The sequence below is a fragment of the Elephas maximus genome, chromosome 20 (genome assembly GCF_024166365.1).
Source record: "Elephas maximus indicus isolate mEleMax1 chromosome 20, mEleMax1 primary haplotype, whole genome shotgun sequence".
Lineage (NCBI taxonomy): Eukaryota > Metazoa > Chordata > Mammalia > Proboscidea > Elephantidae > Elephas > Elephas maximus.
In genome coordinates this window covers 54,217,352-54,234,363 of record NC_064838.1, presented here as the reverse complement: position 1 = coordinate 54,234,363, position 17,012 = coordinate 54,217,352, and the positions used below count along the sequence as shown (strand labels likewise).

Sequence of the window (17,012 nt, the reverse complement as noted above, 5' to 3'; positions counted from 1 at the left end):
GAGTCGGTCCCCTTGAGGGTGCTCTGTGATCAGAGGCTAGGCTCAAGGGTACAGTCTAACTGGAGACAGAGTAGACACCAGCAGACAAGAAAATGTCCGGAATGAGGGCCATGGGCTAGCTTGGGAAGGGGGTTCTTGGAGGAGTTGGTACTCAGGATGAGATCTGGGTGAGCCATCATGGGGCAGACCTGAGGAGGGGCATTCTAGGTGGAGGGACCAGCCGGTGTAAAGACCCTGAGGCAGGAATGGAGCTGGACAGGGCAGAACACAGATCTCTGCTGGTGGGGGGGTGGGGGTGGGGGTGGGGGTGGGGGTGGGGGTGGTGGTGAAGAGGTTAAGAAAACCAGACTCCCTGCAACCTTAGAGAGAAATGCATGTTTTGTTTTGGGTGTGCTGGGGAGCACTGGGATACTTTGAGCAGGGAATTACCTGGCGTGTCTCCTTTTTAAAGAATTCTGGCTGCTGTAGGAGAACCAACTGTGTAATCAGAGTGGAAGCTCCTGCCCTCATGCAGGCAAGGGAGGGGATTGGCCTGGATCTGCGAGGAGCAGGTTCACAGAAGGTGTCAGTTTGGGGTATATTTTGGACCTAAAACCAAGCCTTGCTAATGCATGGATGTGGATAGGAAAAGAAAGGCATCAAGCATGACTCCTAGATTTCTGGCCTAAATGACTAGTTGAATGGAGTTTGCATGAACTGATCTGGGAAATACTGAGGAAGAGTGAGTTTGGAGAGGAAAATTAAATGATCATTTGTGGATTTGAGATGCCCATTAGACATCCAAGAGGGAATGCAGGGTTGATCTTGGGCTGTGTGACTCCGGAGTTTGGGAGAGAGGCCAGTACTGGATGCTTGGATCTGGGAGACAAAGTAAGTGGATGTTATTTAAGGCCATGGGCCTGTATGAGATGGGAAGAGATAAGTGTAGACAGAGGAGGGCAGCAGGTAGGACTGAGTTCTGGAACATTCCACCATTAGGAGGTTGAGGATATGAAGCAGAACCAGCAAAGGAGCTGGGCAGGAGTGGCCAGGGAGGTGGGAGGATACCAGAAAGAGTGTGGGATTTGGAAGCCAATGGGAGCAAACATCAAACAATCCTGAGGAATCACCAATCCCAAGGAAGTGAGTAGAAGCCACTGGATTCAGCAGTGTGCAGGTCACTGAGGACCCTGACCAGGGAAGTTTTGTGGAAGGAGGGACGAACCTGACTACAGTGGGTACAGAGAGTGAGAGGTGAGGAACTGGAGAGTACAAGTGTAGCCACTTTTACAAAATTGACATGTAACATAAATACGATAAACAGAAAAATCTCAAAGGTACAAGGAGCCCTCGTGGCACAGTGGTTAACCACTTGGCTGCTAACCAGAAGGTTGGTGGTTCGAACACACCTGCTGCTCAGTGGGAAAAAGATGTGGCAGTCTTCCATAAAGATTTAAGGTCTTGAAAACCCTATGGGGCAGTTCTACTCTATCCTATAGGGTCACTGTGAATTGGGATCAACTCGATGGCAGTGGGTTTGCTTTTTTAGTTTTCAGAGGTACAGCTCAATAAATGTTGAAATCTGTAGACCCCTGTGCACTGGACACCCAGGTGAAGATATAGAACATCCCCACACCTCCAGAAGGCCACCTCGTACCCCTCCTAGCTGATAATTCCAGAGGTAACTACTAATTTGATTTCTATTCTATCCCAATGATTCCTTTTCCTTGTTGAATGTAGACAACTTTTGAGAGATTTTGCTGATGGTTGGAACTCAGGTGTCATGGGCAGATCATGTTCTCATGAGGGTAGAGAGGAGACAGCTAGAGTTCATGTGCTGTGTGTGGGGTAACATACCCTGGGCCCAATTTTCCTGGGCACTGTGCTTGCTCTGTCTCCAAGGACTGAGCGATCAGGATTTCCCCAAGCCTCAGTTTCCCCATCTGAATCTTTATCCTCCTCCTTTCGTGTTCCGTTAGGGTTGTGGTAATGAATGGGTTGGGGACAGTGGGAAATGGGATTGTCTATGCCTACCTGGGATCTACAGCTCAGTCACCAGGGATGGGCGGGGCTAGAATCTGGTTGGTCCAGGAGTCCTGCCTGCCCAGCTGTGTCTGAGCAACTGACCTGGCAACCAGGTAAGCCTGTCAAACACATCAAGCTTTCTGGAGTGCTGACTGTATCTTCTGGCCACCATGGAGCTACTCAGGCCCCTCGTGCTCCTTCTTGCTCTGGGTGTCTTTGGTGAGGAGCTGGTGGGTAGGGGAGCCCCAGTTCTCACCTCCAACTCCACAGTGGAGTTCTGGCCTTTCTTAGATAAGCTACTGTGGAGGACAGGGACTGGGGAAGAGCCAGGAAAGGGCAGGGGTAAGAGCCTCTGACCCTCATTTCTCATCTTGGTTGCTTCCTCAACCAAGTCTGTGAAATGAGCTGACCCACATTTAGATGGGGGGGACAGAGAAGGGCTTTGGCTGCTTGGCCCCAAGACTGCAGTAGACAGGCAGGGCTATGCTCACATCTGTGGTTCTGTGAGCATAGGCGGGCCTCCGGCCTGAATCACCTGCCCCTTGCAGACCTCCACAGCCAGCCCTGGTTCATGAATATCTCTGAGAGCCTGGGCCCTGGCACAGTTCTTGAGCCTTTCCCCTTCAACTGCACCTCCTCCGCACCCACCTTGGAGCTGCTCTATGTGCAGCCACCCACCACCTTCTTCAACCCACCCAGCCTCAGGAGGCAAGGCTCCTACTATGTGGGCACGGTATGGCTTTGGGCACAGCTGGGGACCATGGGGACACAGGGTGGACCTGAAATTCCCAAAGTTGAAGGTGGTATAGGGAAACAGAGAGCCTAGACCCCACGTGGCCTGCCCACATGCCATAGGTGACTTTCAGCAGCTCGGTTCGGCTTGATGCTCTAGCAGTAAACCACTACAGACTGCAGCTGCGATTCAAGTGTGGCATCCATGTGACTGAGGGGCCACTCTTTTTGGATGTGCAGCGGGATCCCAGTCATGTCCAGTGTGCCGGCCGATTTGCCAGCCCAGGTGAGGCTGGGGGCAGCTGGCAGGGGGTGGGCAGGCATGACCTGAGCAGAGCCTCCCTAACCTCCCTTCTGCTCAGCTGGGGAAATCATTGAGGTGCCAGAGACGGTCACACCGGGGGCCCGGCTGTACACTTTGCTGCTCCCAGGCCTGGAACTCAAAGGAGCCCAGGTGAGCCCAACACACGGGGCAGAGAGAAGTTACAGGGAGATGGGAGACCAAGCCACAGGGTCATCTCAGGGGTTCTTTCAAGTTCTCCTGTGTGTTCTGAGTTTTCCATGACAATTCAGTATCACTTTTATAATCAAAAAAAGAAATGCAGTTTAAAAACAAAATAATTGGTTTAAAAGCAGAGAGGATTGTGGATAAGGACCAAGGGTCAGGTGGAGGGAGGGGAGCCCAGCCTGGTGTGAGGGCCAAGGGCTGGAGCATGGGAGAGTTGGGTGGGGTGGGTGCCTGTCAGGTTGTTGGAGGATGTTGACAGGGGTGCTTGGAGCACGAGGAAGCAGATGGAGCTTCCAGCATCTCTGTCCTGTCAGATGAGCATCACCAGTGCCCAGGACCCTTCATACTTCCCTGGATCTTTCTCCATCAATCAGCAGGGTTGGCTGCAGGTGCCAGCCCAGGGCCTCAAAGGCCAGTCTCAAAAGGTGAGCATGACCTGGGACCTGGGGGGTATCCATGGACTGGGGATGCAATGGGTAGAGACTCTACCCCCTGGAGATTTCTTTGTTCTTGGCATTCTCGATTATGCTGCTGCTTCCAGACCTAGCCCATACCCTGAACCTGCTGCTGCATGCTGGCTGTCCCCATCTTGGCCTGGTTCTGTGCTGGTATCTGGAATCCAGAGAGAAGAAGGGTCCCTGGCTCTTAAAGCTCATAGTTGCTGTAATAGAAAGGAAATTGTTGAGGGCAATCACCTAAAGGGAAAGTTCTGGGTAAAGTGGCCAGTGTAGTCTGGAGGAGGTTAGAGAAATCCCTTCCTTAAAATTTTCACCTCTTGATGATTGGCTCTTAGCAACTCTAAGATGATAATTCACATTGTGAATGACTCAGATATCATTCTTGGGCTATCTGTATCCTAACAGAAGAACTTATGGTCCAAAGGAATGGGGCTCAAAGGTATACCTGTCAGCAGAGTGACTGGTCATGGGGAGGGTGAGTGTTGGGGCTCCTTGAGAGGGGAAGTGGGCATAGACTATAGAAGAACACATATCATGGTTCCCTTCTGGTTGTGTGCACCGCAGGTCTTCCAGCTGCGGATCTCAGTGGCTTTCGGACAGGGCCAAAACTGCCAGGGGATGCTGACAGTGAAGGTTTTGCCTGTCCCCTCCAGTCAGGTCTCCTTCCAGTAAGCCTCCCCAACCTTGGGAACAGTGGGGGAGGCAGGACATGGCCCCAGGACATCAGTGGCAGGGGTAGGGTATGGGCAAGGGTGCGAGGCTGCTGGAGTGGCCTTAACTTACTCCAGGAGCCTAGGGAAGGGGCAGGCCTGTGGATTGGGCCAGAAATGGACAGGAGTGGGTGGGAGCCAGTGCCGCCCTTTTGGCTCAGGCAGCCGGCCCAGAACATCACCATCCTCGAGAACCTAGCCCCCGGAGAAAAAGTGATTCAGGTCCGGGCCCAGGGCTTAGATGTGCGCTACGAAATCGTCTCCCCGGTGCCCTGTCCGTTCTACTCCATAGGACACGGTGAGGGGCTTGGGAGGGGAGGGCGAAAGGCAGATGCTTCTGCCTCTGCAGCATAACCTCCTAGCCCCCGTGAGAAACCGGGGCGGGGGCGGGGCGGGGATTGCCACAGAGGTCGGGTTTGCTGCAGAGGTGTAGCCAGGGTAACGAGTGCCCGGGCGGTAATCTCTAAACTTGCGCCCCCCGCCCCCTCTGGCCTCGTCGACCGGGGAGGGCGGTGATTCACTGGCCTTGTCTGGTAACCCGCTTGGACTTGCGCCCGGGTGCAAATGCCCCCTTCTAGCCCCACACCAGTCGTCACTCCTCTGGCTTGTGGGCCTGGCCAGAGTTAGAGGCGGGTTTTGGAGGGGGTGGCAGGAGTAGCCAGGCTCAGCGCCCAGCCGGCTCCGCGGACCCTCGGGGGCCCGGGGCGTGGGGCCGAGCTGCGGGCGGGACCGGACGCTGAGTCCCCACCCCTCTCCCCGCCCAGCCGACGGCGTGCTCCGCCTCACTGCGCCGCTGGAGTTAGCTCGGGCCCCGGTAGCGGCGTTCACCAGGCTGCAGGTGAAGGCCTTCGAGAGACTCCGCCCGTGGGCCAGCGCCGAGCTCGATCTCACCGTCAGCGTGCGGTCGGTTAACCGCTGGCCTCCGCGTTGCCTCCCGGCGCTGCTGGTGTGAGTACCCGGGAGCCTTAACCTGGGCTGCTGGGGCGAGAACCACGGCTCACTCCCTGGCCCGGCTCCCGCTCTGCCGCCCACCCTCCACTCCTAGGGCTCAAATCCCTGAGACCGCGCCCGTGGGCACTGTGCTGAACACCCTCACTTGCACCGACCCTGACTCTGCCAGCACCACCCTCGACTACCAGTTGTGGTTTCACAGCCCTCCCGGCCGGGCTAGCCTCTGCCTTCGCGACAGGGTCCTGGAGGTGACTAGCCCCTGCCCCCAGAGCCATGTGCAGGGTGCTTGATGCTGGAAGAGACCGGTGGGCCAAGGGCTTGTGGAAGTCTAGTTGGGGGAGGGGTTGTGGTGGTGGTGGTGGAAGGGCCAAAAAGAGGATCAGAGTAAGCTTATCTGTGGATGTCCTGGCCTTAGGCAGCTAAAAGTTGTTCAAAACTCTCCCAGGCCATGTCTGGGCCTCACTCTCTGGCCCCTCTGGCCAGGTGAACACCACGCTGGACTGTGACACTCCAGGGGCCTGTTTCCAGCATACAGCCTCCATTCTGGTGTTTGATGATGGTCAGCCTCCCATGACCAGTGAGTGACCATACTAGGCTGGCCCATGTCACCTCAGACAAAGCCCCCTGCCTGGACATTCGAGACAGGGCTGTGTTTGCCTGTTCCCATCCCCGCACTCCTAGGACAGGTTTCTCTCTCCTCAGAAACCAGTAAGACAGGGTTGTCTGCACTTTAGACCCCTAGGGTGGGGCACAGCTCCTCTCTTGGACCCCCAGCAGGGAAGAGCCTAGGGGCAGCACTGGGAACTGCAGGCCAGCTCCTTGACTGCCACATGGTTCACAGCTGAGGTGCCAGTACTGGTGATGGTGACACCCATCAATGAGTTCTCTCCAACCTGTGCCCCACGCACGTTCCGGGTTCGTGAGGATGCAAGGCCCCATGCACTGCTGGGTTCTGTGGTGGGCGTGGACATGGATTACCCACATGACAGCATTGAGTACTATGCTTCTGGCAGGCCTGCCACCTTTACTGTGGACCGTCTCAGTGGTACTCCCATCCCAGGGCTAGGATGGAGGGGTGGGGCCAGAGTCGGCTCTGCAGGCTGAGGCCATGGCTACCCCTTCTAGGGGAGGTTCACCTCCTGGGAACTTTGGACTATGAGCAGCAGAGGTTGTACAGGCTCACTGTCCAGCTGATTGACCATGGCCAGGACCAGGACCCCACCAGCCACCGCTCAGGCTCCTGCACCATTACTATCGAAGTTGAGGTAATTCAGCCCGGTGGCCTTGGAAAGAATCAGAAAGACAAGGGTTCAAATCTTCTGGCACTCTGCATTCCCACTTTGTGCCTCAGTTTTCTGATTGGCTGACTGGACAGGGATGGGGCCTCCTTTGTGGAAAGCTTTGGAGCCTGATACCTGACACTTAGACTCTGGCTGTGGTGGGAGGAGGTTGAGGGGCTAGCCTGGTGATTTCGGGAGTGGGTTGTCCCCACCCCTAACCTGGCTGGTTTTCTGCAGGATGTGAACGACCATGCACCTGAGTGTGAGCCCCCATACCAGGAACTCACCATCCACACACCCCCAGGCCGTAGTGTGGAGGTGATCAATGTGTCATGCCGAATACCCCAGGAGCCACAGCGCCTCACCTTCTCCTACAGCATTGTAGGAGGTAAGGGCCATGGGAGACCACCAGGTTATGAGGAAGGGGCAGATCAAGGCCAGGAATGGTCACCTCCCCCTGTCACTCTGTTTGCAGGGAATACCCAGAGCCGATTCAGCCTGAAAGGTGCCATGCTGGTGCACAGCGACCCTGTTCCCAGCCCCCCCTGGTCACAACAGCCCAACACCTACGAGCTGTTGATCCGCGTGACTGATGCAGGTCCCTCCATCCCCTACCTCAGCACCACAGCCACCATCATTGTGCATCTGGTTCCCTGGAGGGCCAGCACAGTGGCCACGAGCACCCACAGAACCACAGTGAGGGGGTCCTCAGACCCTTGGGGGGTGGTGTGGGGAGAGAAGACCTTGGAGGATGAGAAGACCCAGTTTTCCAGGTAGAGCAATGGGGGAAGGCATTCTAGAGGGAACCGTAAGTGCAAAGAGCCTGGGAATACAGAAAAGTGAATCTGAGGTGTGCGGTGGCTCAGCCATGGAGGGGTTTGAAGGCTGGATGGTCAGGGTGTTTGGCAGGGCAGTGTTGAGGCTGTGACCTCCATTTCAGATGCCCTCAATGATGACACCCCTGCTTGTGACAGACACAAAGGTTTTCTGGCAGCCGGAGCCCTGGTTTGTGGTGGTGCTGACAGTGACTGGTGCCCTTCTCCTCTTTGCTCTGGGCTGTCTCCTCAGCAGGCTCCTCAGGGGGTAGGGCTCCTATTCTCGCACTTCTCTCCGTCCCTCTGTCCGCCTATGGACGCTGGCAGTGGGTAGGTGATTTTGCCTCAGATTCGATGACAATCCCCACGTTGATGGGGCAGACAAACTGCCCCTTCAAAAAATATATTGTAGAGGGCTCCCTTCCCTCCAGAGGTCTTCAGATTAGAGTCAGAGAGACACTGGGAGGAAACTGTCCCCATTGGTGGTGGAGCTCAGTATAGGTGTAGATGAGGACCGGGGCTCAAGACTCTAATTTTGTCATCCATTGAGCATTAATCCCTATTCCTGACCCTTGATTCTCACTTGAAACCTGTCCTGGTCCTGTAGACTCTGAATTCCTGATGATCGCAGGGCTGAGCCCAGGGGAGGGTGGGGTAAAATGTGGCCATCACATTGACTATCCCCAGTATAAAGTGGCAGATAGATGCCAGTTCCTGAAGCTATTAGGCTGGTCGTCCTCACTGCTTGGTCCCTCCTTCTGGCATTTTAGCGTGGCCCCGTTGCTACAGACACCAAACAAATCAGCCCAGGATTTGCTGCTGAACAGGTCAGCTGTCTTTATTCACCCCAGCCCCTGGGAGCCCACATCTGAAATTCAGGCTGGAGCCTAGAACCTTATCCTGTACTCCTGCTCCTACTTTGTCATAGCATCCAGGGAACTGAGGGGTCCACTGAGGGGTTCATGGAGGCACCAAGGATGGAGACACCCCAGGTACCAAAGCAGCGTCATGATCCTGGTATGGCAATCCCCCACTGAAGTAGTGGGCACTGAGGCTACTCCAGAGTCCTTTCCGTCCTTGCCAAGTGTATCCCTATCCCAGTGGGTGGCTGCTCCTGTAGGAGCACCCACTCTAGCATCATCAGGATGGAGGAAGCAGGTGGGCTTCTGGCTCCTTCCGGGGGAGGTCAACTTATTGCACCCTCTCAATCTTTCCCTCAGCAGTCTTTTGATGGCAGAGCACAGGACCCCCGTGAGTCATTCTCGTCCCAAACCGGTCTCTACCTGGGCCCACCTTCTCTCATCCCATCTCTATATCTCCTACCTCTGGGCATCTGCCATTTACCCTTTCCCTGAGTAGGGTCTGCTCTCCCCACTCATTCTTCAGCCAACGTCCCCCCCGACTCAACCCTCAGCCAATGTTGACTAAACACCTTTGGTGCCAGGAGATGACCCAGATCTGGTCTGGTCCCTACCCATGGGGAGGGGAGGATATATAGAGAGGCCCCCAGCTTACTGCAGTGTTATTCGTGAATTATGGCATAGTGATCTGGCACTTAGGAGGGTTGGTATCTATTTTGGGGGTTCATTTTTGGAGAATCAAGGAAATTTGCTGTGCATTTGAGCCAGGCCTCAGAGGACTTCCTGAGATGAGAAGGGAAGAAGAGGACAAGTTGGATCCCAAAAGAAGGGGGGGGGGAGGGTCACACCAAGGGTCCTGAAATGCCTCCCCCTGCGTTCAGCGGAGGAGGCCAGTCCTGCTGAGCCAGTATTGCTCTCTCTTTCTCATCACCATCTGGGCTCAGGTACAGGCAGAGATTACCTGTTCAACACGTGCACAGGAGCCCGGCGCTGGCTCTGAGGCCAACCAGCTACGTCACTATCAGTGGAATTTCTTCTTCACATGATCATGGGCTGGGTTTTCAAGTTGATTCAGTAATAAACAAAATTACAAACAGAAAAGTTCCAGCCTTATAATGTACATGTGGGAGAAGATCTGAGATTCCTTGTTCTCACTTGGAGAATGCATTACCTTATGGGCACGCTCTAGGGAGTAGTAGGGTTACAGTTATTTTTCTTTGGAGAAGGCATTGTATGGTACTCTGATGGATGTTCCATGAAGGTAAGAGGCTGTTATCCTTGTCAGTGACTGAGGGGGCCTCCAGCTGCCTGTCCCCTCAGAGGTCACCTGCTCTGGCAGGTGGGGAGGGCCCAGGAATTTCTTTTTCCCACAGAGAGGAGGACATTGTTGCTGCTTGAGCATCCTCCAGGGAAGTTTGCTGACTGTGTGCTTTATCGGGAGGGATCTGGAACTTTTGCCCTGAGGTGAGGGGTGGTGCAGACTTGAGAATCCTGTGGCATGGCAGGCCATGGAGGGGTTGATGGCAGTCCTTTCTGTGGGGGTGTCCCGTTTCTTCCTTATCTCTTCTGGTTACTCAGCTTTTGATGCTTCTGGCATTGAGCTGAGCTGTTGCACATAGCCATGTAGCCTACAGTACAGTAACCTACAGGAGGGCAAATCCCGCTTAGCTCCATACTCAGCCTGGCATTAGTCTTGGATTACTGCCAGTTCTCCAAGAGGACGTGCTCTCTGGGTGAGGCTACCTTTAAACTCAGGCTGCGGCCCAGAGGTTCTTTCCGAAATGCTTAACCACGGCGCCAACCAGGGCTTCATGGTGTCCCTAGGTTCTTTCAACCTTTCAATCCTCTGCCGAGCCTGTGGGCCTGAACCCTTTCAGGGCACTGCAGACTTTACTTCTGAGCCAGTTATGGTATTCCAGACTGTGGAGTAACAGGCCAGGGGGTAGAAGCTGCGTATCTTCTGGGAGGGGAAAAAAAGGCTTCACAGGGCTTTCACTAAAGTGAGAGCATCAGAACAGGCATCAGGGACAGCAACCTGGGAGCATGCTATTATAGGAAGTGGGTGCAGACGGACTTTTCCTGAGCACTTACCCTGCTCTAGAGATATAAGATTAAAAAAAAAGAAAAAGATTAGGGGATCATTAAATCTTTACCATCATCTCTGAGGAGCTTGACTGTTACCCTCATTTTACAGATGCAGCAACCAAGGCTAGGAGAGGAGACTCAAAAGTCACATAGCTAGCTAGTCCCAGTACTTGGATGTGGACCTGGTGGTGCGACTGTATCCGGGCTCCTAATCCTGGAGCCAAGCCAGGTGTTTGTTGTGGGGGACCAGGGTTGACTGTACTCCGAGGACACATAGTTCAGGGCAGGCTGCCTGACAGGCAGGTCATGACAGTCGAGGGCACGATATGCTGGCATAGGAACACAAGATGCTTAGGGCAGAGAGGAGGAAGTGCTTGCTGTGTGCCAGGGCTTGCTCTGGGGCAGAGCTCCAGGCAGAAAGAACAGCGTTGGTACAGAGCCAAGGGCTGCTGGGCACAGCACAGAAGGCTGCGCCTCAGGACTGGTGAGAGGCAAAGCTGGGGAAGCTGCTGGGAAGAGAGCTTCTAGCCTGGAGCCAGTAAGAGGAGGTGCGAGACCTAAAGCTTTCACTAACAGGGGTAGTATGACCTTGGCCCGGCCTCCCCTCTCTGAGCCTCAGTTTCCTCGCCAATGAACTAGGGACAATCCCCCGCCTCCTATGGCAGGTGATTAAAAAAAAAAAAAAGGCAAATAGCATACATAGAGCATTTCCTAGGCGTGTGCGCCTGTGTGAAAACATGATGCAGCCCCGAAAGGGGACCACGCACGCAAAGAAGCCAAGAGCGCTAGGACTCCGGAGTCGCTGACAAGAGCTCTGCAAACAACTCAGAGCCCGGCGCGCACGCGCTAACTCGTGCCGTCACAGTCACGTGTCTCAGGCGTTCGGCACGGACCAAGGGAGGGGGCAGGCTCTGACTGACAGGCCAGTCGGCCTGTCAGCGGGAATCACTCTTCAGAGCGGCGGGCGCAGAGGCCGTTGATTGGGAACAGCCGCAGTTAGGGGAGGGTTCTTTGCAGTTCTGGTTGCTATGACGCCCGGCCCCTGCCCCCTCGGCCGGCCGCCATCTTGTTGTTGATCCGTACCCAGTGGGCAGCGCCGGGAGCTGGACGGAGCGGCCGGTAAGGGGCCGCTGCTGCGGGGCTCAGCCGCCTGCGCCGCCTGCCAGGGGGCGGGCCGAAACCTGGAGGCCTGGGGGGCCCAGCTCCCGTGGGGAGCCGTGGGCACCCGCTGTCCAGGCCGGGACGGTGAGTGACAAGAGCCGGCCTGAAAGGCCGGCCTTACAGATGTGGGGCGGGCGGCGGCGGGCGCAGGGTCGGAACCGGAGGGCGCGGGGTTGGAGAATCGGCGAAGCATCACTCGAACATCGCTCGAGAGTCATGAAAGACTGCCCTCAGGGCCTCCCAGATGCTGGCGCCGAGTCCGAAGGGACGTTCAAAGTAGAGGTCGGAAAGCCTGCCTGGCCGGCGGGGTAGGGGGAAGCCGGCTTGTCCGACAAACCCCAGGGCTCCGTTGATCCGGGGCGCTGAAGCGTGTCTAGTGCCAGCCGGAATCTGGGGCGTTGTGTTGCTCCGCGTGGGAATATACGTATTTCTTTTTTAGATGTCGCTCCTGTGAGTGATTTTCAGATCGTTTGATACTAAGACTTGAAGCAGGAGAAAGCCAGGTAGGCTGGTGTCACGGCTCTGTGATTCTGGCAGGGTGAGGGCCTTCTGCGTGGCTGCCTGGCGCCTTCCTCTCGAGACTTACTCGCAGCCGCCAGTGCTCCTCGGAGCTCAGTACCCGTTTGCTTCTTCCTGAAAGGCCTGGTTAAATGCCCATGATGTCTGAATTTTACTTTGTCATGTAATTTCTTTGGTTTTCGACCACCACTTTTTGGAGTGTGGTAAGGTCTTAATCGTTTTGCTCTCTAGGAGAAAGCGAATATTATGGTGATAACTTCGTTGATTTTATCTCCTAAAGAGATTTTTCCACCACTTTGATCAGAAGACACAGGAAATACAGGAGTGTGTTAAGAATTGAACTTGTTTTTGTTGTTGTGGATGGTATTGAACTGCCAAATTAACAGTACTAAATTTATCTTGCCCGATGAAAACAGACTGTCAAGTTTCCTTTCCCTCTGTGAGGGTGGGAGGAGGGAAAGGCGTACAGGACTTGGAACAGTTCTGACAGCTCCAAAATGCGTTTCTCTTTTCCTGTGATCCCTTAAGTTCTCCATACAGGTTCCTTGTATGTGGTCAGACAACAAGCTTGCATGAGATAACTAGGAAGACAAGCAACAGTACTTTGTGTGCTCGGGTCCGGATCTTGTCACCTCATAATGTTTAACTTTGAAAGAAACCAGCTGCCTTCTCAGGAGGTCCTTTTGGAAAGGCGATACTGAAACCAGAGGAAGGTGGTGGCCTGTTCCTTTTCACCTGAGATTATACTTGTGAGAAGAGAGAGAAGCTGAGTATTTTTTAGCTACTTATTTTATTGCCCTTATCACCACCATTTTTTGAAACTTTAATGAGTTTGGACCAGGTTCTTGGGCAGTTCTTCACAAGAAAGTAGGGAGATAGTAAAATTTTGGGGGCTCCTCAAAGTTGTCCCAAGCTAACTTCCCCCACTTTGATTAACACTCCCTTTTGAAAGTAAGGTAGTAGCCACAGGGTTAAATTCTTGCTGGTTTCTAATAAAATAACCCTAAGTTAGGTACCTGTCCTGTTTTGGATATCAGACCTCCAGCAGATGACTCTTGGAAAGTTTACTGACTTTTGTGTACCATTTTAAGGGGCTCAAGGACCCATTAGTCCTTTCCATACCCTAAACCTATGTTAGAACTGTTGCCCTAAGGAGATATGGAATATCCAAAAAGTTTATTGTTCTTGCTTAATGCCCTTGGTACCACATGACTATTTGGTATTGATTTAGCATGATAGTGTACAGAGGTAGCTAATAGCAGTACTTCTGGCTTGGACATTTTTAAGTGCAGTTAAATGAGACTTGTTATAATAGTGGACCTTCCACTCACTTTAACTTGTTTGTTTTTAATTCACCTGTAAATGTCATCACTTTTAACTATTATGGGCCACAGACAGCTTCACAGAATATGGGCGTCCTACAGTGAAGTCAGGAACTATTGCAGGTTTAAGGGATTGAGATCTGATGGCCTAATGTTGCATTCAAGGTGTTACTGCCCAGCTGGCCCCAGTCCACCTCCCCAGGGCTTATCCTAATCTCCACTAACCAAGTGGTTTGCTAAACATTGTGTGCACATTTTTTTCCCATCCTCTCACCAGCTGAATCCTAGAGCCTTTCCCCTGTTCGGGATGACCTTTTCCTTCAACTCCACGTCTCTTTCCTCTGGGGTTCAGCTCAAGTCCCACCTACCAAAACATTCTAGCCCTGGGGCATACTCTCTCAGAACTGCTGTAGCATTATTGCCCTTTTGGCTCTTAAAACAAAACAAAAACACAAGGTAGTAATTGCTCTTCTAAAAATATTTTTTGTTTTCTCTGATAGGACCTAAACTCCCTACTACAGGAACTGTATTTTATACCTTTTTGTGTCTTCTACCATTACCCAAGTGATGTCTGGCCATCTACTTCCTTAAACACTATAGCCAAGAAAACCTTATGGAACTTAGTTTTACACTGTAACACACAGAGTCACCATGTGCCAAAATCGACTTACTGACAGCGGATTTGTGTGTGCATGTGCTTTCTTGCACCTGTACATAGTAGATGATTACTAAATGTTTAGAAAGATGTGCTAAATTTATCTGAGTTGGAAACACCCGCTGTAATTAAACAGGGAAATGGAGGGTGTGGGCAGGTAAACTAGGGATTCAGTGGCCGTGGATTTCAGCCTCCTACCCTCGGTCCTATAGGGTCACTATGAGTCGGAATCAACTCGACGGCACTGGGTTTACCCTAAAGTGGAGCCCTGGTGGCACAGTAGTTAAAAGCTTGGTTGCTATCCAAAAGGTTGGCAGTTCAAATCCACCAGCCATTCGTTGGAAACCGTATGGGGCAGTTCTGCTCTGTTCTGTAGGGTCACTATGAGTTGGAATTGACTTGGCAGCAATGAGTTTGGTTTTGGTTTATCCTGTCTAAAGGAGCCTTGGTGGTACAGTGGTTAAGCGGTGGGTTGCTAACCGAAAGCTTGGCAGTTAGAACCCACCCTGTGGCTCTGAGGGAAAAGAGACCTGATGATCTGCTCCCGTAAAGATTATCGTCTAGGAAACCCTATGGAGTAGTTCTACTCCGTCTCATTGGGTTGCTATGAGTCAAAAATTGACTTGACGGCACCTGACAACCATACAACTCTGTCTAAAGTCCTTGAACATGTTCATGCTAGTGCCTTAGGGAGGCAGGCCCAACGTCAGTGCTTCAGAACAGAGGCAGAACTCCTTCAATGCAGAACTGAGGCCTAAAAACAGAAAGTAATTCTGCGTGTCAGAAGGTGCTGTATGGCCCACCCTCCTTCCTGGCTAAGCTGCTGTTTTTGTGTATGTGTGTGTTTTAAGTGAAAGCTTACAATTCAAGTCAGTTTCTCATACAAAAACTTGCATACACGTTATTATGTGACCCTAGTTGCTCTCCCTACAATGTGACAGACAACACACTCCTCTCCACCCTGTATTTCCAATGTCCCTTCAACAAGCTCCCGTCCACGCTCTGCCTCCTCATCTCGCCTCCAGACAGGAGCTGCACATGTAGTCTACTTGAGCTAAGAAGCACGCTTCTCACCAGTATCATTTTATGTCTTACAGTTCAGTCTAATCTTTGTCTGAAGAGTTGGCTTCGGAAATAGTTTTAGTTTTGGGCTAACAGAGAGTGGGGGGGGGGCTGTGGCCTCTGGGGTCCCTCCAGTCTTAGTCATGCCATTAAGTCTGGTGTTTTTACTGGAATTTGAGGTCTGCATCCCATTTTTCTCCTGCTCCACCAGGGATTCTCTGTTGTGTTCCCTGTCAGGGCAGTCATTGGTGATAGCTGAGCACCATCTAGTTGTCTGTAAGATGCCATTTTTGACTCTTGGAAAATACGTGCTGGGTGACCATGGCACTGGGTGCCAAGATTCTTAGACCCTCATCTTGGTTGAGTCTTGGAATGCTGTAAACGTGTTGGTAGTATTTGCTGCTTGCCTTTCTGTCAGTGCTGTCCTGAGAATATAAAAAGCAGTGATGGGCAAAGTGGGGAAAGGCTGCACAGTGCATTCTGCCTCTGGTTTGGGACAAGGGAACAGTCAGGCATTAGTATGTTTGTGCACTAGACCTGTACTCTTGCACTTGATTTTAAATTTCGGTACTATTATAGCAGGATTTGAGCATTAGATTCTGGGTGGGAAAACCTCAGACATCTTGGTTCTTTTATAGAAGATGAGAGATGAAGAACTCTCATATTTGCTATTATGGTCTGAGGTTACATTTGTGCAGGAGGCATTACAAATGAATTTTGATGGGAGTACCTGTTCACTTCAGTGCTGGATCCCTGTTAGGGATTTTGTTTTTTTGAGTGCTTGGGAAATCTACTTCTGATCTTTTTGAGCAAACTTCTGTAAAATTTTGTTGTGAGTGGAAGTTTAGCTCATTTATTTTCTTAACTCCTCATTACATGAAAGATGAGCAGAATAGGGGAACAGTTCTAGGACTGGACTCTTTCAAGTTTAAAATTTGATGTGAGTGAATAAGAGCACTTTGAAGTCCATAAAAAACTGGGCATATTATAATTGAACACTTATAAGCAATTTACTCAACAACTAGTAAGTCAGAAAATAACAAGTATTGACAAGGATGTGGAGAAATCGAAACCCTCCTATATAGCTGGTGGAAATATAAAATGGTGAAGCCACTTTGGAAAACAGGGTGGCAGTACCTTACACATAGAGTTACTGTAAAACCAAAAAACAAACTCAGTGCTGTCGAGTCGATTCCGACTTGTAGTGACCCTATAGAACAGAGTAGAACTGCCCCGTAGAGTTTCCAAGGGACGCCTGGTGGATTTGAACTGCTGACCCTTTGGTTAGCAGCCATAGCACTTAACCAGTACGCCACCAGAGTTACTATACCCAAACCAAAAACCCAGTGCTGTCGAGTCGATTCCGACTCATAGCGACCCTATAGGACAGAGTAGAACTGCCCCATAGAGTTTCCAAGGAGCACCTGGCGGATTCGAACTGCTAGCCCTTTGGTTAGCAGCTGTAGCACTTAACCACTACGCCACCAGGGCTTCCAGAGTTGCTATGTGACCTAGCAATTCCATTCCTTGGTGTCTGCCCAAGAGAAATGAAAACATACAGTCACACAAAAACTTGTAGTGAATATTCGTAGGAGCATTATTCATAATAGCTAAAGGGAGAGATAACCCAAATGCTATCAGTGGCTGAATGGATAAATAAAATATGGTATTTAAATGCAGTGGAATATTATTTGGCCATAAAAAAGGGTGAAGTACTGATGAATGACACAACATAGCTGAATCTTGAAAACATACCGAGTGAAAGAAGCCAGTCACAAAAGATGACATGTTACATGATTGTGTTTTTATGGAATGTTCAGAATAGGCAATTCCATACAGACAGAAAGTGATTAGTGGTTGCTTAGGGCTTAGGGGTAGGTTGGGGAATGG

General features: G+C 51.9%; 2 protein-coding genes across 16 annotated transcripts in view; both read left to right on the top strand.

Moving 5' to 3' along the window:
- The first annotated feature begins 339 nt into the window (after positions 1–339).
- Positions 340–9,528, top strand: CDHR4 (cadherin related family member 4). 14 transcript variants are annotated; one of them, XM_049863052.1, is made up of 20 exons: positions 340–2,223; positions 2,553–2,737; positions 2,860–3,022; positions 3,099–3,190; positions 3,559–3,669; positions 4,267–4,370; positions 4,574–4,710; positions 5,177–5,360; positions 5,458–5,611; positions 5,847–5,940; positions 6,205–6,408; positions 6,489–6,628; positions 6,881–7,031; positions 7,119–7,339; positions 7,584–7,726; positions 8,229–8,285; positions 8,387–8,463; positions 8,524–8,531; positions 8,679–8,709; positions 9,263–9,528. In XM_049863052.1, exons 1-20 carry the CDS (start codon positions 2,175–2,177, stop codon positions 9,316–9,318), a joined length of 2,361 nt encoding a protein of 786 aa, XP_049719009.1. In that variant the 5' UTR covers positions 340–2,174; the 3' UTR covers positions 9,319–9,528. The 14 variants fall into 14 exon arrangements, with proteins under 14 accessions (XP_049719009.1, XP_049718998.1, XP_049718997.1 ...); XM_049863041.1 differs by lacking the exon at positions 8,524–8,531 and having other exon boundaries at positions 8,387–8,450; positions 8,682–8,709; XM_049863040.1 differs by lacking the exon at positions 8,524–8,531 and having other exon boundaries at positions 8,387–8,450; positions 9,263–9,527.
- A 1,922-nt stretch (positions 9,529–11,450) lies between these two features.
- The window catches only part of IP6K1 (inositol hexakisphosphate kinase 1), a 79,263-nt gene continuing 73,701 nt past the window's right edge, over positions 11,451–17,012 (top strand). For both annotated transcript variants that reach the window (XM_049863514.1, XM_049863515.1), the window contains exon 1: positions 11,451–11,648. The gene's annotated coding sequence lies outside the window, so the exon portion shown is untranslated. The remainder of the gene's footprint in view (positions 11,649–17,012) is intronic.